A 27,948-nucleotide genomic window follows, 5' to 3' on the forward strand; every position below is an offset into this window, starting at 1 on the left:
CTCTTGCCTCCTTTTTCTCCTCCCGTTAGCCAGCATATATTAACAGTGGAAGGAATCAAAGAACCATAGTAAAGCTGCAGATTTTCGTTTAGTTTACAATGCGCATCTCCACTCCAGCTGAGCTGGAGCGAGACATCATATTCTGTACAAAATATTTATACGAGTGACCTTCGTCTAAATGGTGCCGAATTCTATAGAGTAGACATGGAATCTCTCCAAATGGAGGATTTCTTGTTTATAGGGCGAGATAAGAAGCTGAGTCCGAGTATTTCCTTGGGAGCATCGAGTGGTGCAACAAGGCCAACCAGCTTCGCAACAAGGGTGGCGCTCTCCCGGATGTGCCCCATGTCCATTGTGCTCGTCCATATCAAGTTTGCCAACTGCAGACTCCTCTGCTTTGTGTTTAGCCTAATCCCCCACTTCTGGTAAAGCCTTTCTTTTTCCTTTGTCGATGCAAACCTCTTCGGCACTTTCTTGGCTAACATTTCTCTCTCTCGCTTAAGAGCCTTCATGCTGTTTCCGATTACAAATTAAGAAAAACAAAATTTAGGTTAGAGATCTCCCGCTTTAACGCGGTTAGGCTCAAAGTATCAAAATTTCAAATATGCGTTTCGTGCACTGTTGAAATGATCCGAAATAACTACCTTCCAGCCGGTGTGGGAGCTTGGCGGGATTTAAGATTGCTTCCTTCGGAGAAGGTGTCCTTGAGAATCGTCAACCTTCGTAGCTCTACCTCCAAGTAGAGAAAATCAGACGGATCACCTTTGAAAAGAATGAAGAAATGTGTCCTGTGAACCAATGGCACAAAGCAAGCCTCCCACAGCTCGATTATCAGTCCCCTCTGTGTCTCGAAATCAAGGCGCCAATTAGAAGGGGTTCTCAAAGGATGTTCCGCACGATTGTGCCTCCTCCGTCCTGCTCCTCTTTGTGCCTGTCACCAATAATCACGCATGATTAAAGTTCATGTCTTCGAAATATATGTTCATTAATCACTAACCAACCAGTAAGCACCATTGCGTTAGAAAGAGAGGATAAGAAAGAAAGAGGGAGGCTGTTACCTCGTATTTGTCTTCCTTGCGTTCATTGGCGAAATTGAGAACACTCATATTATCCTCTACATCAGACTCCAAGACATTGGGGAAAACTTTCCAAGCCACTGGAGCACTCAAAACTGACTCTAATTGAGAACTAGCTCTGGTTGAGCTTCCAATTTCGGAACCTTGCTTCGATTTATGAAATAGCTTCCAACGCAAGCCTTTTGAACTTCTAGGCCAGCCTTCAGAAATGTCCTGTGCACTAGCTGCCTCCGTGCTTTCCTCCGCCTCTACGTGAACGCTCAAAATAGAATCTTGATCAGAATCTCTTCTTGGTAACTTTCCGGCGGAGCCACCATGCTTGGATCGAGAGTTCTCCCCCTGATAGACTTTTTGTTTCTTATGAGGAAATTTCTGCTGTGTAGTAACCTCTGCATTGGGCTGATCTCTGGTGCCATCTGTGTCCATTGGAACACTCGCAACAGAAGCTGGAAAATCTTCCCTAGATATACTTCTACCGTGGGCACCTTGCCTTGATCTGGAAGGTCTCTGTCGGAAACCTTCAGCAGGTGTTGTATTCTCGTTTAGTTCTGCCTCATACGGTGCAAAAGAAGATGGACTCATGATAACCGCTCTGCAGCTGCGACTTCTAGACAAATTCATACTTGCAGAGCTAGATTCAGAGGAAGAAGGAGATTGTTCCATTGGGGCAAGATTAACAAGGTTGTTAATTGTCCTTTGCATTTCCTGAATCTTTTTCCGCATCGCTTCATACTCTGCATTAACGTTATTCAACTCCTTATCTCCTGTCTGCTGCATGGGAGCGGTTGCAGCTAAGTTTTCTCCATTTTCTTCAGAACCACTTAAAATCAAATCAAAAGTGTTCTGGTCCATGCTTGATATGCATCTAATTTCCTTGCAGCTATCTTCAGATTCCGCACGAGATGCTTCTGCAATAACTTCAGATTCTCCTTGACTTCTTTGTGCAAGAACTTCAGATTCTGCTTGACTTCTTTGTGCAATATCTTCAGATTCTGTTGGACATCTTTGTGCAACATCTTCTGGTTCTGAATGAGATCTGCCTGCAATATCTTCAGATTCCGTCGGTTGTGTATTATCTTGAGGTTCTCCCTGAGATCTTTTTGCAGTATCTTCACATTCTGCGTGAGATATTTGTGCAATATCTTCAAATTCGGCATGAGATCTTTCCACAACATGTGCAGACTCTGCAAGATCCTCCCAATCCGGCAATGAATCAAGCCCACCAAACTCTGGAGCACTACTGTCCAGCAGAAAGTTTTCTTCAGAGCTCACAGAAAGCTGACGGTTGTGCTCGTAGGAACCAGTAAAACTAGGTCTATCAGTAATATCAGATGCGTTGTCTTCTTTTACACCCACGGATAATGACTCAGCTCCTGAATTTTCACCTATTCTTGGAACTTGGCTGTCTCCAGTTGATTCTAGCAAATTCTGAACCCGAGACTGAGCAAGATCACGTTGTTGAGTCAGTTCGTTGATCTCTTTATCCATCTGCGTAAATTTCACATTCAACAAGAAGATTAGGAAAGGAGAAAGTGTCATGTGCAATTATGTGTATGTATGAGTCACAGAAGTCTCATCACCTGTTCAAGCAGAAGTTCTTTCTCTTGCATTGACTTTGATGCTAAGCTCCTCAATGCGTCTTCCATTTTTGCTAATTCTTTCTGAAGTTGCTTTACCAACGCCTTATCTGATCTTACTACATTGACCTTTGCATTAGTAGTCACCTCTTTTGCACAATTTGCAAAGAAGAGTGTGTTTTTCGATTGCTCAACGTGACTTCGTGCAGGGCTCAGTGTGCAAATGATGGCTGTCCTGGCATTGCCTCCCAACGAGTTTTGCAGTATTCTTGTTAGCTTAGAATCTCTATAAGGTACGTGTACATTCTTTCCCTTGCTGCATCCATTCACAACATTAAATTGATTAAGAAAACATAAAGCGGTTAAACAAGGTTAGATAAGAAAAAAAAAAGTTTTCATCGGCTGGTACAAACCACCCCGAAGACGAAAATAATTTGCTACATTGTCAATAGACATGACGCCGAGTGTACATTTATATAAAATAAGCCCTTGTCTGGAGTATAGGGAAAAAACATTGAACCTTAGTTTGCGAATTACAGTTCCCAGGGTCAGTAAGCTTCGATTTATGTGGCAACCTTCTTTCAATCTCGTACCAGCTGATAGCCCTTGAGAAACACGCTCACTGCCTGCAAGATCAACAAAATTCTGCGCAGAGAGTCAATTTTTTTAGTGCTAATAATACCATTGTATTAGATCCTCGTGAAGGAAATGTTTCTTCGCAAGGAAAGATAAGTACTTCCTTACCACAGTAGCTGCAAGTGTGGTTGAACTTTGAATGCCTAGGTATTCTCGAGCGGAACTTTCAATTGTCTATTGGATCCGTGAATTCAAAAAAAAAAAAAAAACATTTACAAATAAGTTGAGTTGAATATCAAAGTGCACAACGAACAAGGCTAACAAGAATAAGAGAAATATTATTAAACAAACGAGAATGCCGGAACGGCTAAAAAAAACATAAGAGACTACATTGTGAATAACTTGTTCTCTAATGAATAACAAAACACCCTATTTATAATAAACCAACCATAATCTCTAACAAAACCTAATTCTAATGGGCTAAGCCCATAAAACCAAACATTCAAATAAACTAAAATACTAATATTTTCCAACACCCCCCATCAAACTCATGGCGGTACACGACATGAGTTTGCCAACAAGCAGATGTGGATGCAAGCCTCCAAATTCCAATGTCGATGCCGATGCCATTGTCGATACCAACTTCCAAACAAACAAACAAAAAATCCAACCAATTTTTTTTTTCCTTTGCCCGCATGGGCCTCAAACAAGCAACCAATTTTTTCTTGTTTCTTCCTTTTTTTTTTCTTCATTTTACTCTTTTTTTTTTCCTTTGCAGCAATACAGACTTGCGGATACGCAAGACTGCGGCGTTCAAAGGTGCAAAAGTAGAGTCATGGGACAAAAAACGAGCGAACAATTTTTTTCTTCTTGCAAACAATCAATACCAACTTACAATCTGAACATGAACGACAACGGAGACGAGCAAACAGATACTAACCCGAAGCATATTAAATCCCGAAGGATCAAACCTGCTCTAATACCAAGTTGAATATCAGAGTGCGCAACGAATACGACTAACAAGAATAATAGAATTATTATTAAACAAACGAGAATGCTGGAACGGCTACAAAACCCTTAGAACAGGTTTGATCATTCGGGATTTAATTTGCTTCTATTTGCTCGTATTAGTTTGTTTGTTTTTGGATTTCGATATTAGTTGTTGGTAGTCTAAACCGCATCTGGAGCATCTGCACCCTTCACGTTCCTGCACTCGCATCGTTGCACTCTTGTGTTTTGCAGGTTCTTTGTGGAGAAGACTGTAAAAAAAAAAAAAAAAAAACAAGAGGAAAAACGAAACAGGAAAAGGAGGAGGAAAAAGCAAGAAACTTTGAAGAAGATCCCGAAGAAAAGAAAGGAAAAACGAAACACAAAAAGGAGGAAAAAGACAAAAGGGAAATAGAAGAAAATGCTTTGTTTTTGAGGTTTTGACTTTGTGCCCACACGGGCAAGAAATAAGTATTAATATTGATATTGATATTGATTTTGGTATTAGTATTAGTATTAGTAATGGCATCGGCATCGGCAGCACTGGAATTTGGAGTCTTGCATCCACATCTACTTTGGCAAACTCATGTCGTGTACCGTCATGAGTTTGACGGGGGTGTTGGAAAATATTATTATTTAGATTTATTTTAATGTTTGGTATTTTGGGCTTAGCCCGTAGTATTAGAGTTTCGTTTCCTTGCCTATTAGGGTTATGTTAGTTTTCTATATATATGGTACTTTGTAACTTTATAGAATAATAAGTTAGTCACAAAAAAAAAAATATAAATTAAATATCAGAGTGCGCAACGAACAAGACTAACAACAATAATAGAAATATTATTAAATAAACGAGAATGCCAGAACGGCTACAAAAAAATCAAAGAGACTACATTGTGAATAACTTATTCTCTAATGAATAACAAAGCACCCTATTTATAATAAACTAATCATAATCTCTAACAAAACCTAATTCTAACGGGCTAAGCCCATAAAACCAAACATCCAAATAAACGAAAATACTGTTGTAAACATTCCTAGTTTAAGTATGATTGTGTAAATCCTAGATAAGATTTGATTCTAGTTATCCTTTCCTATTACAACTTGTATTACTCGGAGGAGAAGGAATATCTTCTCTCCCTTTACTACTATAAATAAAGGCACAATGTAGGAGGGATAACAACACACACATTCCCCTACAATTCTACAAACACACATCTCTCTCCTCTCTCTCTGCCGCCGGCCCTAGTCCCTCTGTCAGATAAAATAGACCACAACACGTTATCAGCACGCTCCTACCGCTGCGCTTAGGAATCTGACGTTGGAGATTTTTTCTGCATCAAACCAGTTCATCCATATCATCACGCAATCAGGTTCTTTCCAAACAACGGCTTTTAACTCGATATTTTGCAAGCCCTGATAGCATGAACATTCACCATGATGCATGACCCAACTTTACGTTTAACGTATTTTAGATTCTACATAAATTGTGTATGCTTCATCATCAAAATTGCTACAATTATGTGAATTTGATATTTGCCATGAATTGAATCTTACATATGTACATGCATTGAAACTATTATTTGCATATGCATCAAAGTAAATATGTGATTCATTGAATTATATATGCATCTAATTAAAAAACAAAAAAAAAACAAAAACAAAAACAAAACAAAAAAAAAAAAAAAAAAAAAAAAATTCTGGGCTCGCCTGGAACGGCCCGAGAAAAAAAAAAAAAATTTTTAGGGCTGCACACAGCAGCCCATTCCCCTCTTCTCACCCCGTGGGCCTGTAATCCCACCCGAAGGTTCTTGGCCTATATTTTTAGGCCCCGAGATTTTATTATTTAATTTTTTTTTTTAAATAATATGGGTTTTTATATTTTCACCCACATTTTAATTTGGCCCCGAAGACCAAAAATAAATTAATTCACTTATCATTATACAATATTTCTGCATATATTCTTTGCATATTTGTTTGCATATATATTTGTGTTTGCCTGCAGGAATATATGAACCTGAAGTTCATAATTACTTTGAAACCCGAAGTTTCTTCTAAACATGCCTTGTTTGAAAACCTGAAGTTTTCACTTAAATATATCACCCATGAAAACCCGAAGTTTTTCATGCAAAATTAAACCAATACATGTCTATTAGAACCTGTATGTTCTACTCCTATGTGAATGGATTGATTTTTCTCCATTACACTAACCACATCTTGTCCATCTATTTTGATAGGACCATGTCGAATTTGAACAAACTCGACTTCACCGCTTTGGAGGTTTCTGGAAGGAACTACCTCAAGTGGGTTCAAGATGTGAAGCTCCACCTCACTGCAAAGAACTTGCGTCCTGCTATTGAAGAAGCAACAGATAAACCTGTTAGCGAGGCTGAAAAAGCCACTGCTATGATCTTCATCCGAAGACATATCCATGACACTCTACAAACTGAGTACCTTGCTGAGGAGGATCCACGTGCATTATGGGTCGCTTTGGCTGATCGTTTCGATCACCAAAAGGACATATTCTTGCCTGAAGCAAGACACGACTGGCAGCACTTGCGCTTCCAAGACTTTAAGTCTGTGAATGAATATAATTATGAAGTTTGTCGAATCCGATCATTTCTCAAGTTTTGCAATGAAACTTTGACTGAAGAGGATCTCCTGGAGAATACCTACTCGACCTTCTCTGCTTCTAATATTGTCCTGCAGCAACAATATAGAGCTCAGAAGTTCACTAAGTTCTCGGATTTGATCTCTGTTTTACTTCTTGCTGAAAAACAGAACCAGCTGTTGATGAAGAATCATCAAGCTCGACCTACTGGGGCTACTGCTGTGCCTGAAGCACATTATAGCACTAATCAGCACCCAAAACGCCAAAAGAGGCGTGGTAAGGGCGGCCAGAAGCCATCCCACCAAGGTCAACAGAGCCAAGGCCCATCCAAGGGAGGAAACAAAGCCCAGAAGCGCCCAAACCTCGCTCCCAAGGCCCCGAACTTCAAGAATAAGGGCAAAGCACCTGCCACAATGAATGACGATATGTGCTATCGTTGTGGTTCCAAGGACCATTGGTCCCGTATTTGCCGTGCTCCCAAGAAGGTTGTGGATGCATATCATTCTCGTCGTACGAAGTTTAAATCAAACTTCCTGCAAGTGGACGAACCGGAGACTACAAAGATGGAGGTTTCTGATTTTCAGGAGGATACCACTCCTATGGAAGATTAGAATCTTAGACATAGACTTATTTTTCAGTTAAAATAAGACAATTGGGGCCGAATTCCACCTAGTGGCCGAACCCCACCTTGTTTTTTGGTTGATTTTGAACAATTTTCCTTTATGTTTTGGATTATTAGTTGGCGATTTATTTTGGATATTAAGTTTTTAATCCTTGAATAAATGAAATTATTTTGAATTGATACTTGTTTTTATAAACTTTTATGCATGTGACCGATTCAAATTAATTTTTCATTCTAAGTATGACTAGTGGGAAAGTTAGTTGTCTGGCAGATAGTGCAACCACGCATACTGTTTTGCGTGAACGCATCTATTTCACTAACTTCATACCTAAGAATGCACCTCTGACAACCCTCTCAGGCCCATCCAACCTGATCGAAGGATACGGTAAGGCACGTATAATGTTGTCCAATGGTACAATCTTGACCATTGCTGAGGCACTCTATTCTCCACGTTCCGGAAGAACGTTACTAAGTTTCAAGGACATTAGAGATAACAATTACCACGCTGAAACCCACGTAGAAAACGGAGTTGAATTTCTGTGCGTAACTTCCTACGAATATGGCCAGAAGCGTATTCTAGAGAAGATGGAGCGTAACCCGAGTGGTCTATATACTACGACCATACGCCCCATAGAATGCCACTATGTGGCCGGCCCTACCACAGGGACCGCGCACGAAATTACACTTTGGCATGATCGTTTGGGACATCCTGGACGAATAGCGATGCGCCGTATCCTCAAAACTTCACACGGGCATCCACTAACCCGAAGCTTAGGTTCGATCCATGAAATTGCATGCCAAACATGTTCTATGGGAAAACTTATTACTAAGCCTTCTTATGACAAGATTCGTTCGAATCCTCCCATTTTTCTACAACAGATTCAGGGGGACATTTGTGGACCGATTCAACCTCCCTGCGGACCATTTAGATATTTTATGGTTTTGGTTGACGCTTCTACACGTTGGTCACACGTGTGCTTGTTGTCCACAAGGAACGCTGCATTCTCCAAACTGTTGGCTCAGGTTATCAAGCTCAGGGCTCACCACCCTGATTATCCGATCAAATCTATTCGATTGGATAATGCTGGAGAATTCACATCTAAAACTTTTGATGACTATTGCATGTCGGTTGGGGTTGAAGTTGAACATCCTGTACCCCATGTTCACACCCAGAACGGCCTGGCAGAGGCTTTCATTAAGCGTTTACAAATGATTGCTCGATCGTTGGTCATACGTACCAAGCTCCCGATCGCTGTTTGGGGCCATGCAATATTGCACGCAGCAAAGTTGGTCCGCCTGAGGCCTGTTGCGACACAACCATTTAGTGCCCTTCAGTTGGTCACCGGATGCGAACCCGACATATCGCATCTGCGCGTTTTTGGTTGTGCGGTCTATGTGCCGATCTCGCCGCCCTTACATACAAAAATGGGGCCTCAGCGAAGGATGGGAATCTATGTCGGATATGATTCTCCTTCGATTATTCGTTACTTAGAACCTTTGACAGGCGATCTGTTTACCGCTCGTTTCGCGGATTGTCACTTCTATGAGACAGTCTTCCCGTCGTTAGGGGGAGATAAGAACGTCAACGTTCCTAATGAACGACGCGAATTATCGTGGACGACTCCCACTTTGTCTCATTTAGATCCCCGCACCGCTCAGTCTGAAGCTGAAGTGCAGCGCATATTAGATCTCCAGAGCATGCCAGATGCTTTCACCGATCTAGCGCGCGTGACAAGATCACATATTCCAGCTGCGAATACGCCTGCAAAGATGGATGTACCAAATGTACGACGGACTACCCTCCTGGAAGCCCGGGAGCCCAATTCTGGTGATCCACGTACATTAGCGGCTAGCCAATCATCTGCCCCTACACAAAAGCGTGGCAGACCCCTTGGTTCAAAGGATTCACACCCCCGGAAGAGGAAAACCACGGCACAAGGTCCTGAAGAGCCTACCGTGAATCCGACTATCGCTTACTCATTTTACCCAACTCATGAGGAAATTCTAGATTATGGAAGCGTCATTGAAGAGACGAATCCTCCTCCCAAGAATCGTGAGATTTCGGTCTATTATGCTAGCTTAGATGATGTGTGGCGTAGAAATGAGATGATTGTCGACGATGCATTAGCATTTGCAGTAGCTACTGAGATCATGTTGAGCGATGACATTGAACCGCGTTCCGTTGATGAATGTCGACGTAGAGCTGATTGGTCAAACTGGAAACAAGCAATCCAAGTCGAACTTGATTCACTTGCGAAACGTAAGGTGTTTGGACCTGTAGTTCCTACTCCTCCACATGTGAAGCCCGTTGGCTACAAGTGCGTTTTTGTTCGGAAGCGTAATGAGAAGAACGAAATTGTGCGTTACAAAGCTCGTCTTGTAGCACAAGGTTTCTCACAACGCCCCGGGATTGACTATGACGAAACTTACTCACCCGTTATGGATGTGATTACTTTTCGATACCTTATCAGTTTGGTAGTTTCCGAAAAATTGGATATGCAGCTGATGGACGTAGTAACCGCGTATCTCTATGGGGATCTTGATACGGAAATTTATATGAAAGTTCCCGAAGGACTTACATTGACTGGTTCAAATATTTCCAAACCCCGGAACACGCTCTCAATTCGGCTGAGGCGTTCACTATACGGTTTGAAACAATCCGGAAGAATGTGGTATAACCGTTTAAGTGAGTATTTGACTAGTCAGGGATATGTGAATAACGAACTATGCCCTTGTGTGTTCATTAAGAAGTCACATTCCGGATTTGCGATTGTTGCAGTATATGTCGATGACATGAATCTCATCGGAACTCCTGAAGAGCTCGCGAGAACTGCTTCGCACCTGAAGTCGGAATTTGAGATGAAAGATCTAGGTAAGACTCGATACTGTCTCGGTCTCGAGATAGAGCATTGTTCGGATGGAATCCTAGTACATCAATCGAACTACACCCAGAAGGTGTTGCGCCGTTTTAATGAGGATAAAGCGAAGTCTTTGAGTACTCCTATGGTCGTTCGTACGCTAGATGCAAAGCGAGATCCCTTCCGTCCGAAGGAGGATGATGAAGAGATTTTAGAGCCTGAAGTTCCTTATCTAAGTGCGATAGGCGCTTTATTGTACTTAGCTCAATGCACTAGACCCGACATCTCATTCGCTGTTAATCTTTTGGCAAGATACAGCAATGCACCAACACGCAGACATTGGACTGGTGTGAAAGACATCTTCCGTTACCTTAAGGGTACTACGGATTTGGGCTTATTCTATCCCTACGAATCCTCGAGTGATGCCGCACCCTATGCTCATCGGGTTGATTCTCGCCTTGTTGGTTATGCCGACGCTGGATACTTATCTGATCCGCACAAGGCGCGTTCTCAAACGGGTTATGTCTTTACCGTTGGAGGCACCGCAATATCTTGGAGGTCAACTAAACAGACCTTAGTTGCCACTTCGTCTAACCATGCTGAAATTCTCGCCTTACATGAAGCAACTCGGGAATGCTTTTGGTTGAGAGCAGTAGTGGGCCATATTCGAAGCTCCTGTGATCTTCATCCCGCCGTTAATGCCCCGACGACGATTTTTGAAGACAACGCAGCTTGCATCGAACAGCTCAAGAAGGGTTACATCAAAGGAGACAACACCAAGCATATTGCGCCGAAGTTCTTCTTTACACATCAACAACAAGAGCATCAAAAGATTGAAGTCACGCAAATCCGATCACAAGACAATCTGGCCGACCTCTTCACCAAATCACTACCGAAGGCGACGTTTCAGAAGCTTGTTCATGGAATTGGTATGCGTAAACTTTCTGAGTTGTAACTTTGCTATTTCTCTGTGGAATTATGTCAAACTCAGGGGGAGTATCTTCTAGATACTTGCTTGATCTTAATGTACTCTTTTTCCCTACGATTAGGAGCATTTTTCCCACTGGGTTTTTGCTACCTAACTAGGTTTTAACGAGGCACCCACCTTGGGCTGGTCATATCCCTGATGACGTCCTGTAGACGTTTCTTTTGACTTTGCATTTCTCACGCATTTTTCCTTAGACTATGGATTTTGTCCCTACTTGGGTTTTTGCCATAGCCTTAGGGTTTTTTAGTGAGACTTACTACTTATGCAAGTTCCTACCTTATTGAGAATAAGCGTTGTTCCTTGGAATCAATGCCGACGAGTCGACTTCCTCAACTTCTGCATGATGCTGAATCTACCTTGAGTATTTACACACTCAAGGGGGAGTGTTGTAAACATTCCTAGTTTAAGTATGATTGTGTAAATCCTAGATAAGATTTGATTCTAGTTATCCTTTCCTATTACAACTTGTATTACTTGGAGGATAAGGAATATCTTCTCTCCCTTTACTACTATAAATAAAGGCACAATGTAGAAGGGATAACAACACACACATTCCCCTACAATTCTACAAACACACATCTCTCTCCTCTCTCTCTCTGCCGCCGGCCCTAGTCCCTCTGTCAGATAAAATAGACCACAACAAATACTAATATTTTCCAACAAGTTGTTAAGTCAAAATGGAATGTAAATGCTTTAGTGACAAGCATACCAGTCGCAAAATCTGATGAGATCTTGAGCTAGTTTCGTTCAGAGAGGTCTCTCCGATCTTCCTCTGAGCTGCAAGAATCAAGTACCAATCTAAGAGTATATTTTCCATCTGTGAAAATAAAACTAACACGAATACCACGTAATCATGTGAGACAAGCATAATGCAAGTGTGGTTACCTTCACAGACGGAAAGAAGTTCCTCTAGGTGGTTCCTGTCTCTCAAAATCTCTTCTGAAAGTTTCTCGACAACAGTCCCTTTCTGTCGGAGTGGCATTATTAGAAAACCTTCTACTCATTCATCTGAATTATACGCATTATACAGAGAATGCAGTATTCACCTCTGGATCGTCTAGGAGCCTAAGTTGAGCACTCTCGGAGCTGAGGAGGTCTCTGACAGCTTCGTTGTAGATCTCCATGGCGGAGAACTTCAACACAAATTCCCTATCACTATGCTGAAACACAACAAATGGTTTAAGTTATGTCGGCGTCCGAAAAAACATACTCAGCTTGATATAATTTGGAATTGAAGACTCAAAATACCATCACTGACTTTCTCAATGTAGTCATATATGTCTGCAACTGCATAATCTGTGATTCCCTTCATAGTGTAGGTTTTTCCACTGCTTGTTTGTCCATAGGCAAAAATGGTTGCTGAACACATATTTATCGCCGAAACAAATGAGATTTTAGTCAGAGATAACCGAAAACGAGGATAATAAGGAGATTACTCACAATTGATGCCATTGATGACCGAAAGCGCAACCTCTTTAGCTCCCTCATCGTACACCTTCGTCGTGGGACAGTCCCACCCAAATACTCTGTCTATCCCCAAAGGATAGGGAAACAAAGAGAAAGGACATCAAAACAGATTCAAAGTTTTTGAACATAATGAAAAATCTCTTCATAAAATGACGGAAAAGAAGAGAGTTGTTATTGACGCTAAAAAAATAGATCATTTACTCTTCCCTGCTTTATTTTTCACATTGGGAGGAAGGCCAATACAGTTCCCTAGCAAGAAATATCAATTCTGGACTGCTAATAACAATTCCCGAAAGAAAATTTTCAATATTGAACAAGAATGGACATGCATGTCGTATACCAAAACCATAAGCAGAGGGAGACATGGGGCGATCAGGATGGCTGTTGTTGTACATGACGGTGTTGTCCTTGACGCACCAATCCGAAACATCGTTCTTGGCCTTCTCCTTGTCGTTCAATGGCCTCAGCCGAACCGAAACGAGGATTTTCTCCTCCACAGACATCGATGCCTCAACACCGAAAACCCAGGTTGCTTCGTGCACAAACAAAACCCGCAAAAGCGGCAGACTTCCCCAATTTCGCTCTCCCACATGAATGTACGTGAGAGAGTGCTGCACAGCGGTCAAATCATTTGAGAGCGAAATTCACTGATGAAATTCTTCACCGTTCGCAATGCGTGCCGTCATTCAAATTCCTTCGCTCAAATCCTACAATGCAGGTCAAAAAATTTCAAACTTGATCAATAAATGGCATAAATTCCCCAAATTTTCGAACTTGGGAAGTTCCACATCCAAATCGAAGGCGCAATTCAACCAAATCCAACCACAACGACAACAAATACGAGGCAATGTAGACAAACTGAAAGAAATCCGATTATACGAAACAAGTAATGTCTATATTTTATTTTTCCTTTTCTTTTTACCACGGTTCGAAACAGTAACAAAGAAATACGAAAGAAAGGGAAAGACGGAACGGCCAAAACGTCGGTGGCGACGATGTCAAAATTTTATGGAAAGTGGAGAGAAATTTGGCCGAACCGTGAGAACCAGGAGGGTTCTGGCGATGCGGGAAATGAAGGCATTAGGAACGGTTGGCGAAGACCGTTGCCGTTTCCTCTCTCTCTCTCGCTCTTATTTGGACTGCTGGCTGCCTCTGATACACAACTACCGCGCCAAATTTCCTAAAAACTAATAAACTTGCTATTTTGACCTCCAGCTTGCCAAGTATTAACGCGCTCACGGTTTTGTTTCTGGAAACTCACACGAGAACTTCTCAGTGGGTCACCCATCATGGGAATGCTCTCGCACGTTACTTGCTTAACTTCGGAGTTCCGATAGAACCCTAAGCCAGTGAGCTCCCAAAAGGCCTCGTGCTAGGTAAGGATGAGAATATACATTTAAGGATCACTCCCCCGGACGTGTGGGATGTCACAATTCATTATCAATTAAAATTCTATAAAATTATCAGTTTAACCCTCTAATTAAAATAGAACATGAATAAGAAATATGAGGCAGAAATGTAATTTCACACAACTAAATTTTGCTTTTTTTTTACCTATATGTAATCCTAATATATCTCTAATTTCAAAAAAAAAAAAAAAAAACTTTCCACTATCCACATTCTCTATCACTCTCTTCCTCTCTCCTTCTATTTAAAAAACAAAAATAAAAAAATTTCTCACACACTTTGTGTGTACCCATATGCTAGTATTTTATTAATTAATGTTAAATATTTTGTAATTGACGCTTAATCAACTAATATTGTACTATTGACATAATGAACCAATAAATACGTCATTAGTTACTGAGTGGCTTCATGTCACTCGAATTTGGATCTCTCTTCCATACAGTATAATTTGAAATAGAAGATTACTTGTATTTTAAGAAGAAGAAAAAAGAAACTTGATAATGTTTGAAGTTGGGCCTATATCCACAACAATTTTTTGGGCTAGAGTAATGAGAGCAGCGTTTCAAATGAGCCTTTAACTGAAGCCCATATGAAATAAAAATCACAAAAAAGAAATAAAATTTCCGTTGCGGGGACTTGAACACGGGTCCTTCGGCTGGGAGCCGAATATCCCGATCACCTAGACTGCAACGGGTTTGTCGTTCACATCATCGAAATAAAGAAATATAAACTTCTCTTTAGTTGAAGTCAACAGATTACGCGAGAAAGAAACATGGATATAAGTCTCCCAGAAATGACTGCGAGGGTTTAAGCAGAGGCATCAAACTCTCCAATGGAGACCCTCAAACACTTCGGCATCGGCTTCTACACTCCCCGCCTCCTCCCTTTCCGCCACCACCGGAAACCCCAAAAGCTCCCTCCCACCATCTGCTTCGCCAGCAAATGGGCCGAGCGCCTCCTCGCCGACTTCCAATTCCTCGGCGACTCCTCCTCCTCCTCCTCAGATCACCATTCCCTCTCCTCCGCCACCGCCACTCTCGCTCCTCCCCACCTGCCTCCCGCAATTTCTCCCCCCGAGCGCCACGTGTCCGTCCCCATCGATTTCTACCAGGTGCTGGGCGCCCAGCAGCATTTCCTCGGGGACGGTATAAGGAGGGCGTACGAGGCTAGGGCTTCCAAGCCGCCTCAGTACGGCTTCACCCAGGAGGCGCTGTTCAGCCGGAGGCAGATCCTTCTAGCCGCTTGCGAAACCCTAGCCGACCCCGCCTCCAGAAGAGAGTACAACCAGAGCCTTGCCGAAGACGAAGATGGAACCATCATCACTCAAGTTCCTTGGGATAAGGTAATTTTGTGGTTTCAATTGGTTGTATTCTGTTTGGTTGCTGAGAAAAATGAGAGGAAAGTAATGGAATTTGTTGAGAATTTAAAAAATTGTGGTATTGAATTCTGATTCTAGTTAGTTTTACCTACATTACTACGATTTCCAAGTGAAAATTGAGAGAAAATAATGGAAATTTGGTATTAAAATTTAATTTTTTTCAATGGCTTTTATCGGCATTACTGCGTTTGATCAATAAACGAACAGAATGCGGCTGTATTTTATCGTGTTGAGCTATTTGTAGGTTCCTGGAGCTCTGTGCGTGCTGCAAGAAGCTGGGAAGACCGAGCTGGTTCTTCAAATTGGGGAGAGTTTGCTAAGAGAGAGGCTGCCCAAGTCGTTCAAGCAAGATGTCGTTTTGGTCATGGCACTTGCTTATGTTGACATGTCGAGGGATGCAATGGAATTATCCCCGCCTGATTTTATTCGGGGTTGTGAAGTGCTTGAGAGGGCTTTGAAACTCTTGCAGGTAATGGAGTCCTCAGAAGCAATATCTTCTTTGTTTCAGTTGTATTACATATTTTGATGCGTAAGACTGATCTTCAACATGCAGGAGGAAGGTGCGAGTAGCCTTGCACCTGATCTTCAATCGCAAATTGACGAGACACTGGAAGAGATCACCCCACGTTGCATTTTGGAACTTCTAGCTTTACCCCTCGGGGATGAGTACCGATCAAGAAGGGAAGAGGGCCTCCATGGTGTGCGCAACATACTGTGGTCTGTTGGAGGTGGGGGAGCAGTTGCAATTGCTGGAGGTTTCACTCGTGAAAATTTCATGAACGAGGCCTTCTTACATATGACTGCAACTGAGCAGGTAGCTATTCCTGTGAATTCCTTCCCATGCCCCTACTGTGTGCTTTCCACTCAATTGTCTAATCTCTTTGTTGGTTTGTTCTTTTTTTCTTCTAAAGGTTGATTTATTTGTCGCAACCCCAAGTAATATCCCAGCGGAAAGCTTCGAAGTTTATGGAGTGGCACTTGCGCTTGTTGCTCAAGCCTTTGTTGGTAAGAAGCCTCATCACATTCAAGATGCTGATAACCTATTCCAGAAACTTCAGCAATCCAAAGTAACAGCTGTAGGACATTCTGTCGAAACCTATAGTGAGGTAGACTTTGCTTTGGAGAGGGGTCTCTGTTCACTTCTTATCGGGGATCTTGATGAGTGTCGCTCATGGTTGGGCCTAGACAATGATAATTCGCCATATAGAAATCCATCTGTTGTAGAATTTGTCTTGGAGAACTCAAAGGCCGAAGATGAAAATGATCTTCCTGGACTTTGTAAGCTATTGGAGACATGGTTGATGGAGGTGGTATTCCCCAGATTTAGAGACACCAAAGATATAGAGTTCAGACTTGGAGATTACTATGACGATCCTACAGTCTTGAGATACTTAGAGAGGCTGGACGGAACTAATGGTTCGCCCTTAGCTGCCGCTGCTGCCATTGTGAATATTGGAGCTGAAGCTACCGCAGTTCTTGGTAATTTCAAGGCGAGTGCAATTCAGGCATTGCAGAAGGTGTTTCCTCCAGGTCACAGGGATGAGAATCTTACACCTCAAGAAGATAATGAAATGAATTATGCATTTCTTCCTGTGGAAAATGGAGAGCCTCTGGAAGAATCTGATGGAGATGAATCTGTCCATGTAGGTGAGGTTTCTGGAAGAAATGGTTCTGTTGGAATACGCGAAGAAGAATTGATGACTGACAAAATCAAAGACGCAACTGTTAAGATTATGTGTGCTGGTGTGGTAATTGGACTGACAACGTTGATTGGATTGAGGTATTTACCCGCTAGGAGGGACCCGTCCAACCTGCATAAAGAACTTAGCTCAGTGACTGCATCTGATGTCACAAGTGCAGGTATGATTTTAACCATTTATTAGAGTATTAATAAAATGATTCACAAAGCCTTATTTCCATCAACTAAGTTATGAAACATGAAAATATCTATATTTTGGCATTTTCCACTTCAATATGCATGATGACATGTTATTTCACTGAACGTAAAAGCCCCTGGTAGTATTTCGCCAGCTATTTGTCAAAGAGCTATGGTAAATCTTTCAATAGCCAGTAGTGCAGGGATACTTCTTCCTTCGAATCGGTCCATTTCACTTCGTAAGTTTGCCGCTTTACACTTGATGCAAGGGGATGAAAATTAATTCATATAACCATGCCAGGGCTACCAGGAGATGAAAAATCTGCAGAGGAAATACCCAAAATGGATGCAAGAATAGCTGAAGGTCTTGTTCGCAAATGGCAGAACATAAAATCTCAGGCTTTCGGACCTAATCATTCTCTGGAAAAATTATCTGAGGTAGGGAATTCTTTAGTTTTTGTAGATGAATAACGATGTCATTGAGGTAGTCACCAGTTTTGATACTTGTCCTGATATTGTTAAAACTGCCAGGTTTTGGATGGTGAGATGTTGAAGATATGGACAGATCGCGCAACCGAGATTGCACAGCTTAATTGGTCATATGACTACACCCTGTTGAACTTGAACATCGACAGTGTGACTGTATCGCTGGACGGGCAGCGTGCTGTGGTGGAAGCAACTCTTGAAGAGATGGCCCAGTTAACTGATGTGCTCCATCCGGAGCACAATGACTCAAACAGCAGAACGTATACCACAAGATACGTGATGTCTTGTTCGAGCTCGGGATGGAAGATCAGTGAAGGAGCTGTCCTCCAATCTTAAAAGAACGTTGTAAAGTACGATGACGCGGGTGTAAATGCTGTCTTGTTTTTCTATTTATTCTTTGTAATCTCGTAGTATCTCAGATCTTTTATCTTAATCAAATGTGTTATTTTGCTGAAGTTTTACGCTCTCCGGGTGCGATTGGCAAGAGGAGAGCATATAAATAAATAATAGAAGAATAAGTTCACTGTTAAAATGTTTATGAGTTCATATAATCAGTCAAAATCAGTACAAGTTTGTCGGCCTGGCTACAGAAATCGACCTTTCTTCTTAGCCCAGCCTGGTTTTGGAGCCTGCAATTTACTGCGCCACGGCTGTGGAGACCCCTCTTGCCTCCTTTTTCTCCTCCTCCAGTTTGCCAGCATATATTAACATTGGAAGGAATCAAATAACCATAGTAGTAAGGCTACAGATTTCCGTTTAGTTTACAATGCGTATCTCCATTCGAGCTGAGCTGGAGTGAGACATCATATTCTGTACAAAATATTTCTACGAGTTACCTTCGTCTAACTGGACCCGAGTTCTATAGAGTAGACATGGAATCTCTCCAAATGGAGGATTTCTTGTTTATAGGGCGAGATAAGAAGCTGAGCCCGAGTATCTCCTTGGGAGCATCGAGTGGCGCGACAAGGCCAACCAGCTTCGCAACAAGGGTGGCGCTCTCCCGGATGTGCCCCATGTCCATTGTGCTCGTCCATATCAAGTTTGCCAACTGCAGGCTCCTCTGCTTTGTGTTCAGCCTAATCCCCCACTTCTGGTAAAGCCTTTCTTTTTCCTTTGTCGATGCGAACCTCTTGGGCACTTTCTTGGCCAACATTTCTCTCTCTCGCTTAAGAGCCTTCATGCTGTTTCCGATTACAAATTAAGAAAAACAAAATTTAAGTTGGAGCCCGCTTTAATGCGGTTAGGCTCGAAGTATCAAAATTTCAAATGTGAAATTTGTGTGCTGTTGAAATGATCCAAAATACTACCTTCCAGCCGGTGTGAGAGCTTGGCGGGATTTTAGATTGCTTCCTTCAGCGAAGGTGTCCTTGAGAATCGTCAACCTTCTTAGCTCTACCTCCAAGTAGAGAAAATCAGACGGATCACCTTTGTAAAGAATGAAGAAATGTGTCCTGTGAACCAATGGCACAAAGCAAGCCTCCCACAGCTCGATTATTAGTCCTCTCTGTGTCTCGAAATCAAGGCGCCAATTAGAAGGGGTTCTCAAAGGATGTTCCGCACGATTGTGCCTCCTCCGTCCTGCTCCTCTTTGTGCCTGTCACCAATAACCACCCTCAATTAAAGTTCGTGTCTTCGAAAGATATGTTTATTAATCACTAACCAACCAGAACCAGTAATCACCATTGTGTTAGAGAGAGAGAGGGAAGCTGTTACCTCGTACTTGTCTTCCTTTCGTTCATTGGCGAAATTGAGAACACTCATATTATCCTCTACGTCAGATTCCGAGACATTGGGGATAACCTTCCAAGCCACTGGAGCACTCAAAACAGACTCTAATTGAGAACTAGCTCTGGTTGAGCTTCCAATTTCGGAACCTTGCTTCGATTTATGAAATAGCTTCCAACGCAACCCTTTTGAACTTCTAGGCCAGCCTTCAGAAATGTCCTGTGCACTAGCTGCCTCCGTGCTTTCCTCCGCCTCTACGTGAACGCTTAAAATAGAATCTTGATCAGAATCTCTTCTTGGTAACTTTCCGGCGGAGCCACCATGCTTGGATCGAGAGTTCTCCCCCTGATAGACTTTTTGTTTCTTATGAGGAAATTTCTGCTGTGTAATAACCTCTGCATTGGGCTGATCTCTGGTGCCATCTGTGTCCATTGGAACACTCGCAACAGAAGCTGGAAAATCTTCCCTAGATATACTTCTACCGTGGGCACCTTGCCTTGATCTGGAAGGTCTCTGTCGGAAACCTTCAGCAGGTGTTGTATTCTCGTTTAGTTCTGCCTCATACGGCGCAAAAGAAGATGGACTCATGATAACCGCTCTGCAGCTGCGACTTCTTGACAAATTCATACTTGCAGAGCTAGATTCAGAGGACGAAGGAGATTGTTCAATTGGGGCAAGATTAACAAGGTTGTTAATTGTCCTTTGCATTTCCTGAATCTTTTTCCGCATCGCTTCATACTCTGCATTAACGTTATTTAACTCCTTGTCTCCTGTCTGCTGCATGGGAGCTGTCGCGGCTAAGTTTCCTCCATTTTCTTCAGAACCGCTTAAAATCAAATCAAAAGTGTTCTGGTCCATGCTTGATATGCATCTAATTTCCTTGCAGCTATCTTCAGATTCCGCAGGAGATGCTTCTGCAATAACTTCAGATTCTGCTTGATGTCCTTGTGCAATAACTTCAGCTTCTGCTGGGCATCTTTGTGCAATATCTTCAGGTTCTGCATGACACCTTTGCGCAATATCTTCAGATTCCGCTGGTTGTGTATTATCTTCAGGTTCTGCCCGAGATCTTTGTGCAGTATCTTCACATTCTGCGTGAGATATTTCCGCAACATGTGCAGTATCTTCAAATTCTGCATGAGATCTTTCCGCAACATGTGCAGACTCTGCAAGAGATTTTTCTGCAAGATCCTCCCAATCCGGCAATGAATCAAGCCCAACAAACTCTGGAGCACTACTGTCCAGCAGAAAATTTTCTTCAGAGCTCGCAGAAAGCTGACGGTTGTGCTTGTAGGAACCAGTAAAACTAGGTCTATCAGTAATATCAGATGCGTTATCTGCTTTTACACCCGCGGACAATGACTCCTCAGCTCCTGAATTTTCACCTATTCTTGGAACTTGGCCATCTCCTGTTGATTCTAGCAAATTCTGAACCCGAGATTGAGCAAGATCACGTTGCTGAGTCAGTTCTTTTATCTCTTTATTCATCTGCATAAATTTCACATTTAATAAGACGATTAGGAAAGGAGAAAGTGGCATGTGCAATTATGTGTATGTATGAGTCACAGAAGTCCCAACACCTGTTCAAGCAGAAGTTCTTTCTCTTGCATTGACTTTGATGCTAAGCTCCTCAACGCGTCTTCCATTTTCGCTAATTCTTTCTGCAGTTGCTTTACCAACGCCTTATCTGATCTTACTACATTGACCTTTGCATTGGTAGTCACCTCTTTTGCACAACTTGCAAAGAAGAGCGTGTTTTTCGATTGCTCAACATGACTTCGTGCAGGGCTCATAGTGCAAATGATGGCTGTCCTGGCATTGCCTCCCAACGAGTTTTGCAGTATCCGTGTTAGCTTCGAATCTCTGTAAGGTACGTGCCCATTCTTTCCCTTGCTGCATCCAATGACGACATTAATAAGAAAACATAAAGTGGTTAAAAAAGGTTAGATAAGAAAAAAAAAACGTTTTAATCGGCTGGTACAAACCACCCCAACGAAGAAAATAATTTGCTACGTCGTCAATAGACATGACCGAGTTTACATTTATACAAAACAAGCCCTTGGTGTATGGAAAAAATATTGAACCTTAATTTGCGAATTACAGTTCCCAGGGTCAGTAAGCTTCGATTTATGTGGCAACCTTCTTTCAATCTCGTACCAGCTGATAACGCTTGAGAAACACGCTCACTGCCCGCAAGATCAACAAAATTCTGCGCAGAGAGTCAAATTTTTGAGTGCTAATAATACCATTGTATTAGATCCTCATGAAGGAAATGTTTCTTCGCAAAGAAAGATAAGTACTTCCTTACCACAGTAGCTGCAAGTTTGCTTGAACTTCGAATGCCTAGATATTCTCGAGCGGAACTTTCAATTGTCTGTTAAATCAGTCAATTCAACAAAAAAACATTTACAAACAAGTTCTTATGGCAAAATAGAAAGTAACTGCTTTAGTGATAAGCATACCAGTCTCAAAATCTGATGTGATCTTGAGCTAGTTTCGTTCAGAGAGGTCTCTCCGATCTTCCTCTGAGCTGCAAGAATCAAGTACCAATTTAAGAATATATTTTCCATCTGTGCAAACAAAACTAACACGTATTTCTTGTAATCCTGCGAGACAAACATAATGCAAGTGTGTTTACCTTCACAGACGGAAAGAAGTTCCTCTAGGTGGTTCCGGTCTCTCAAAATCTCTTCTGAAAGTTTCTCGACAACAGTTCCTTTCTGTCGGAGTAGCATTATTAGAAACCTTCTACACATTCATCTGAATTATACGCATTATAAAGAGAATACAGAATTCACCTCTGGATCGTCTAGGAGCCTAAGTTGAGCACTCTCGGAGCTGAGGAGGTCTCTGACAGCTTCGTTGTAGATTTCCATGGCGGAGAACTTCAACACAAATTCCCTATCACTATGCTGAAACCAAACAAATTGGTTTATGTCGTGTCGGAGAAAACATAGTCAGCTTGATATAAATTGGAATTGAAGACAAAATATGATCACTTACTTTCTCAATGTAGTCATAGATGTCTGCAACTGCATAATCTGTGATTCCTTTCATAGTGTATGTTTTTCCACTGCTTGTTTGTCCATAGGCAAAAATGGTTGCTGAACATGTATATATCACCGAAACAAATAAGATTTTTGTCACACATAGATATCCGAAAATGAGGATTAATAAGAAGACTACTCACAGTTGATGCCGTTGATGACCGAAAGCACAACCTCTTTAGCTCCCTCATCATACACCTTCGTCGTGGGACAGTCCCACCCAAATACTCTGTCTATCCACAAAGTTTAGGGAAGCAAAGAGAAAGGACATCAAAACAGATTCAAAATTGCTTCAAAAAATGACGGGAAAGAAGAGAGTTGTTATTGACGCTCCAAAAGAATAATTTAGACTCTTCCCTACTTCAAATTTCACATTGGGAGTAAGGCCAATACAGTTCTCTTTTCTTCCCTAGCAAGAAATATTAATTCTAGAGCGCTAATAACAACTCCCGAAAGAAAATTTTCAATATTAAACAAGAATGGATATGCCTGTCGTATACCAAAACCATAAGCAGAGGGAGACATGGGGCGATCAGGATGGCTATTGTTGTACATGACGGTGTTGTTCTTGACGCACCAATCCGAAACATCGTTCTTGGCCTTCTCCTTGTCGTTCAATGGCCTCAGCCGAACCGAAACGAGGATTTTCTCCTCCACAGACATCGATGCCTCAACTTCTCTTTTCCTATCGAAAACACAGGTTGCTTCGCGCACAAACAAAACCCGCAAAAGCGTCAAACTTCCCCAATTTCGCTCTCCCACATGAATGTATGTGAGAGAGTGCTGCCACAATTGTCAAATCATTTGAGGGAAAAATTCACTGATGAAATGCTTCACCGTTCCCAAATCCGGGCGGCCGTTCAAATTTCTTCACTCAAATCTCACAATGCAGGTCGAACGAACAAAAAATTTCAAACTTGATAAATAATTGGCAGAAATAACCCAAATTTTCGAACTTGGCATTTACACGTCCAAATCGAAGACACAATTTCAACCAAATCCAACCACAACGACGAAAAATGCGAGGCAATGTAGACAAACGGAAAGATATCTGATTATACGAAACAAATAATGTCTATATTTTATTTTTCCTTTTCTTTTTACCACGGTTCGAAACCGTAACAAAAACAAACGAAAGAAAGGGAAAGACGGAACGGCCAAAACGTCGGCGGCGACGATGTCAAAATCTTATCAAAAAATGAGAGAAATTTGGCCGAACCGTGAGAACCAGGAGGGTTCTGGCGCTGTGGGAAATGAAGGAATTAGGAACGGTTGGCGAAGACCGTTGCCCTCTCCTTTCTCTCTCTCGCTCTTATTTGGATTGCTGTCTGCCTCTGATGTACAACTACCGCGCCAAAATTCCTAAAAACTAACAAACTTACTATTTTGACCTCCAGCTTGCCAAGTATTAACGAGCCTAACAGAGTGGATGTACTATCTTGATCGACTAATCCACATTTTATTAGTTAATGTTAAATATAGCGTAACTCAGTTTTGACACCTGTTTAATTATCATTATGTATTCCAAGAAGATCTTAATTTTAGTCATATATGTTAAAATAATAAACAAATTTAGTTAGTGTTGATACACAAATACTTTAAGAGAATATTACTGTTAATTTTTATCTTTGTTTATAATCGAAACCTATATGCATTAAATGCTAAACTAAAACGTTTAATGTAACAAATTAAAATTTAGTAATGTCTAACGCATATACAAAGTAATACAATTCAAACAAACACAAAATAAAACAACATAAACACTGTCGTTAAAATGACACGTAACATAATCAACTAATTTAAGATACCGCTATCTTTACATCGCGATTACTCTGGCTAATACAAAATGCCACATGTACGCACTCTGATCAACATCAGAACCCAGCCAGCTGGAGAAGATGTTTCTTTACGTAAAGCTGGCGTTTACGTTAGTCAAAGTGCCAACCAATGCGAATACCAAATCTTCCAATTCCAATACAAAACACATACAAATAAATACTTAAAAAACCAGAAATACTTTCTTCTTTTTTTTTTTGGTCAGGAAAAACAAAATACTTAAAAAGAAAACAAAAAAGAAAACCTGACAGGCCCACTACTAGGCTCAAGCGGGGCCCACCCACCCATCATCATCATCACAGAAGCAAAGAGGTGAGAACCAGGTAATAAAAATTCAAAAAAAGAAAATTTAAATTAAACAAGAGAGAGAAAGACAGAGAAAAGAGTTGTCTTCTCTCTCCTTTTCCTGGCACAGATCCAAAGAAAACCAGCAGAGAAAACAGTTGGTACACCCAAACGAGAGATTAAACCTCATTAATCACAGGGTTATTAGCCTAATCACGAATTAAACCCCCCAGAACAAGATGTATTAATATAGCTCTGTACCCCTGCCCTACCTTCTTTTTTCGGTCCCCCTCACTCACTTACCCATTTATCGCCAAACCCTCCAGAAAAATTAATTCCGAAATTAAAGCGTTTTAATGACGACGAGAGGGAGCAGATCGGAGAAGGTGAAGCGGATTTTCCACCAGTTCGATGGCAACCATGACGGCGGCCTCAACCGCGACGAGATGGCCGCGCTCGTCGTCGCCGTAAACCCTAGGGTTAAATTCAGCGACGAGCAGATCAATGCCATTTTGGATGAGGTGTTTCGGACGTACGGCGACTTCATCGACGGCGAGAAGGGGCTGACGTATGAGGGGCTTTTGCGGACCTACGACGACGGAGCCGGTGATGTGGACCGTGACTTCGACGCGCTCGGGTTGGAGCTTACGTTGGACGAGAACAAGGCCTCCATGGACTCCGAGGCGTCCTCGTCGGCGATTGTCGATGAGAGGGTGGTGGAGTCGCAGAAGAAGCAGAGGACTGCGGCGTGGGCGGTGTCGCCGAACCACGGGATCGTGTTCGACGACACGTGGAAGATTGTGGACGATTTGGAGATTCTGGTGAAGCGGTTGAAGGCGAAGCAGGGCAAGGACGGGAAATTGAAGGCGGACAACATCGACGCCCTCTCCGACGCCGGGTGGTCGAGGGAATTGGGGCCGTCGATGGAGATTTCTGAGAAAAGGGTATTTTGGGAAGAAAATGGGCATGATTATGCTCTGTTTGTCAAAGAATTGGGGGTGCTGAGGAGCCGTGCCGACGGAGCAAGGTCACGTGAGCAGGCCTTCGACGGGCACATGGCGATTGGGAGGGTGCTGTCCGAGCACCAGCTGTTCAAGGAGGCACTGGTGAGCTTCAAGAGAGCTTGTGAGTTGCAGCCGGTGGACGTGAGGCCACATTTCCGAGCTGGAAATTGCTTGTACGTTCTTGGCAGGTGTAACGAAGCGAAAGATGAGTTTTTGCTGGCGTTGGAGGCGGCGGAGGGCGGCGGCAACCAGTGGGCTTATCTGCTTCCACAGATTTATGTGAATCTCGGCATTGCGCTTGAAGGTGAAGGTATGGTTATGAGTGCTTGTGAATATTATAGAGAAGCTGCAATTAGTTGTCCAACCCATTTTAGAGCTTTGAAGCTTTTGGGTAGTGCTCTTTTCGGGGTTGGGGAATATAGGGCGGCTGTCAAGGCCTTGGATGAGGCCATTTTTATGAAACCCGATTATGCCGATGCGCATTGTGATTTGGCTTCGGCTTTGCATGCCATGGGGGAGGATGAGAGAGCAATTGCCACATTTCAGAAAGCTATTGATTTGAAACCTGGTCATGTGGACGCTTTGTATAATTTGGGAGGGCTGTATATGGATTCAGGTAGGTTTCCGAGAGCTTCTGAGATGTATACTAGGGTTTTAGCTGTGTGGCCGAACCATTGGCGTGCTCAGCTTAACAAGGCTGTGTCTTTGTTGGGAGCTCGGGAAACTGAGGAAGCTAAGAAGGCTTTGAAGGAAGCATTGAAAATGACCAACAGGGTTGAATTGCATGATGCCATTGCGCATTTGAAGCAGCTACAGAAGAAGAAGGTGAAGGCAAACAATGGAGAGGGTTCTTTCGTCGTTGTGGAACCTTCGAAATTTAAGACAGTTGGGGAGAAGGCTACTTTGAGGCAGGACATGGCCAATGCACTTGAGATAAGGGCCTTTCAGAGGATTACCAGGTTGAGTCGATGTGATGTGGAGCTGCTTAAGAAGGAAATGAATGATGGCGATGTACCTCTTTCATATTCAGGCACTGGTGTTCCTCAGAGATCCATACGGAAGCCTAATTTGGAAGTAATCCTTCGCAGGTTACTTAATTTCCTAAAGCCAGAGACTTTCCAAGGAGCTGTTAAAGCCATAAACGAGAGGATACTCTCTGTCATGGATGATACAGGCTCAGGCAGAGTGGATTTGGGAATGTTTTTTGCTGTTTTAGCCCCTATTTGCAGTGGCTCACCAGAAAAGCGCAAAAGAGTTGCATTTGATGCGCTCTTATGGCGTCCTGTGAATGAAGGTGGTGGTTCTCAGATAAGAAAAGCTGATGCCACTAAATACATGAAACTGTTGAGAGCCATATATGTCCCTTCCAATGGAGATAGTGAGATGCTGGAACTCCATGGAGAAACGGATCTTTCCACCATGTCTTTCACCGAATTTCTTGTCATGTTTGACGACCCAGATTGGGGTTTTGGTATCATGTCCACGCTGTTGAAGCTTGAAACTGGGGACAGAAACCGCCACGGCAACCATGTTTGCTCGGTCTGCCGCTATCCGATTATTGGGTCCCGATTTAAGGAGGTAAAATCTCACTTCAGTTTGTGTAATCAATGCTATAGCGAGGGAAAGGTGCCTCCCACCTCTAAGCAGGAAGAGTACAAATTCAGGGAATACGGAAGCGAGGCTGAAGCCATGAAAGACAAGTGCAAGTGCTTTACACTGCAATCCCACAAGGCCCCTTAGCTAGTCTCTTTTTCTCTTCATTCTGTATATTTCCTTCGTCGCAATCTAGTTGTTCAGTGTGAAATATATCGATCACGAATGTTTTCGGTCGGCATTATGCCGTTGTATAATACATTTGTTTCGGATGTCTCTGCGTGTCATCATCGGTATAACGTGCTTCGGTTTCTTGTATCCATTCTTTCTATTGATTCGACGATGTTTTTACTCCTCTGCTTCGAAGATTAATCCCGGAAATGCCCGTATATACGGTCGTAGTAAAAAGTAAATATATGTAGGAGGGGAACCGGTTGGGGTTTCCATTCTGTTCAAAGCACTAGATGCATGCAAGAAGCACGGTTATGTCATCCATCTGGTGTGAGAAAGAAAGGAAACGATTTTTTCTCAAAACACTGCTGCTTCTTTTAT

General features: G+C 42.3%; 3 protein-coding genes across 6 annotated transcripts; 2 read left to right on the forward strand and 1 right to left on the reverse strand.

Annotated features, from left to right (window-relative positions):
* Nucleotides 1–52: 52 nt before the first annotated feature.
* On the reverse strand, nucleotides 53–24,018 carry LOC126605679 (kinesin-like protein KIN-7F). 4 transcript variants are annotated; one of them, XM_050273100.1, is made up of 12 exons: nucleotides 23,179–24,018; nucleotides 12,733–12,822; nucleotides 12,551–12,651; nucleotides 12,339–12,452; nucleotides 12,178–12,259; nucleotides 12,002–12,069; nucleotides 3,398–3,463; nucleotides 3,174–3,298; nucleotides 2,657–2,969; nucleotides 1,059–2,564; nucleotides 645–931; nucleotides 53–513 (listed from the first exon to the last, which is right to left on the reverse strand). In XM_050273100.1, exons 1-12 carry the CDS (start codon nucleotides 23,339–23,341, stop codon nucleotides 192–194), a joined length of 3,237 nt encoding a protein of 1,078 aa, XP_050129057.1. In that variant the 5' UTR covers nucleotides 23,342–24,018; the 3' UTR covers nucleotides 53–191. The 4 variants fall into 4 exon arrangements, with proteins under 4 accessions (XP_050129057.1, XP_050129056.1, XP_050129059.1 ...); XM_050273099.1 differs by lacking the exon at nucleotides 23,179–24,018 and adding an exon at nucleotides 13,100–13,904; XM_050273101.1 differs by lacking the exons at nucleotides 53–513; nucleotides 645–931; nucleotides 1,059–2,564; ... (6 more) ...; nucleotides 12,551–12,651; nucleotides 12,733–12,822 and adding exons at nucleotides 18,414–19,087; nucleotides 19,214–19,500; nucleotides 19,620–21,119; ... (6 more) ...; nucleotides 22,635–22,735; nucleotides 22,822–22,911 and having other exon boundaries at nucleotides 23,179–24,008.
* LOC126605683 (protein ACCUMULATION AND REPLICATION OF CHLOROPLASTS 6, chloroplastic) lies at nucleotides 14,951–18,438 on the forward strand. The gene is made up of 6 exons (XM_050273106.1): nucleotides 14,951–15,508; nucleotides 15,789–16,013; nucleotides 16,098–16,358; nucleotides 16,456–17,404; nucleotides 17,722–17,858; nucleotides 17,952–18,438. The coding sequence occupies exons 1-6, from the start codon at nucleotides 14,999–15,001 to the stop codon at nucleotides 18,240–18,242; spliced, it is 2,373 nt and encodes a 790-aa protein (XP_050129063.1). The 5' UTR covers nucleotides 14,951–14,998; the 3' UTR covers nucleotides 18,243–18,438.
* An 839-nt stretch (nucleotides 24,019–24,857) lies between the features above and the next one.
* Nucleotides 24,858–27,668, forward strand: LOC126605682 (uncharacterized TPR repeat-containing protein At1g05150-like). Its single transcript, XM_050273105.1, has one exon. The coding sequence runs from the start codon at nucleotides 25,156–25,158 to the stop codon at nucleotides 27,541–27,543; it is 2,388 nt and encodes a 795-aa protein (XP_050129062.1). The 5' UTR covers nucleotides 24,858–25,155; the 3' UTR covers nucleotides 27,544–27,668.
* The last annotated feature ends 280 nt before the right edge of the window (nucleotides 27,669–27,948 follow it).

This window comes from Malus sylvestris, chromosome 15, assembly GCF_916048215.2.
Source record: "Malus sylvestris chromosome 15, drMalSylv7.2, whole genome shotgun sequence".
Classification (NCBI taxonomy): Eukaryota; Viridiplantae; Streptophyta; class Magnoliopsida; order Rosales; family Rosaceae; genus Malus; species Malus sylvestris.

What these genes read in the sequence shown, in the direction of transcription:
- LOC126605683 (XM_050273106.1), top strand. Translation starts at nt 14,999, where the DNA reads ATGGAGACCCTCAAACACTTCGGCATCGGCTTCTACACTCCCCGCCTC. An exon ending in GGGCTTTGAAACTCTTGCAG is followed by an intron (nt 16,014 to 16,097) that starts GTAATGGAGTCC and finishes TTCAACATGCAG; the next exon opens with GAGGAAGGTGCGAGTAGCCT. An exon ending in CTCTGGAAAAATTATCTGAG is followed by an intron (nt 17,859 to 17,951) that starts GTAGGGAATTCT and finishes TAAAACTGCCAG; the next exon opens with GTTTTGGATGGTGAGATGTT.
- LOC126605679 (XM_050273100.1), bottom strand. Translation starts at nt 23,341, where the DNA reads ATGTCTGTGGAGGAGAAAATCCTCGTTTCGGTTCGGCTGAGGCCATTG. An exon ending in GGCTCCTAGACGATCCAGAG is followed by an intron (nt 12,260 to 12,338) that starts GTGAATACTGCA and finishes CCACTCCGACAG; the next exon opens with AAAGGGACTGTTGTCGAGAA. An exon ending in GCAAGGAAGACAAATACGAG is followed by an intron (nt 932 to 1,058) that starts GTAACAGCCTCC and finishes TATTGGTGACAG; the next exon opens with GCACAAAGAGGAGCAGGACG.
- LOC126605682 (XM_050273105.1), top strand. Translation starts at nt 25,156, where the DNA reads ATGACGACGAGAGGGAGCAGATCGGAGAAGGTGAAGCGGATTTTCCAC.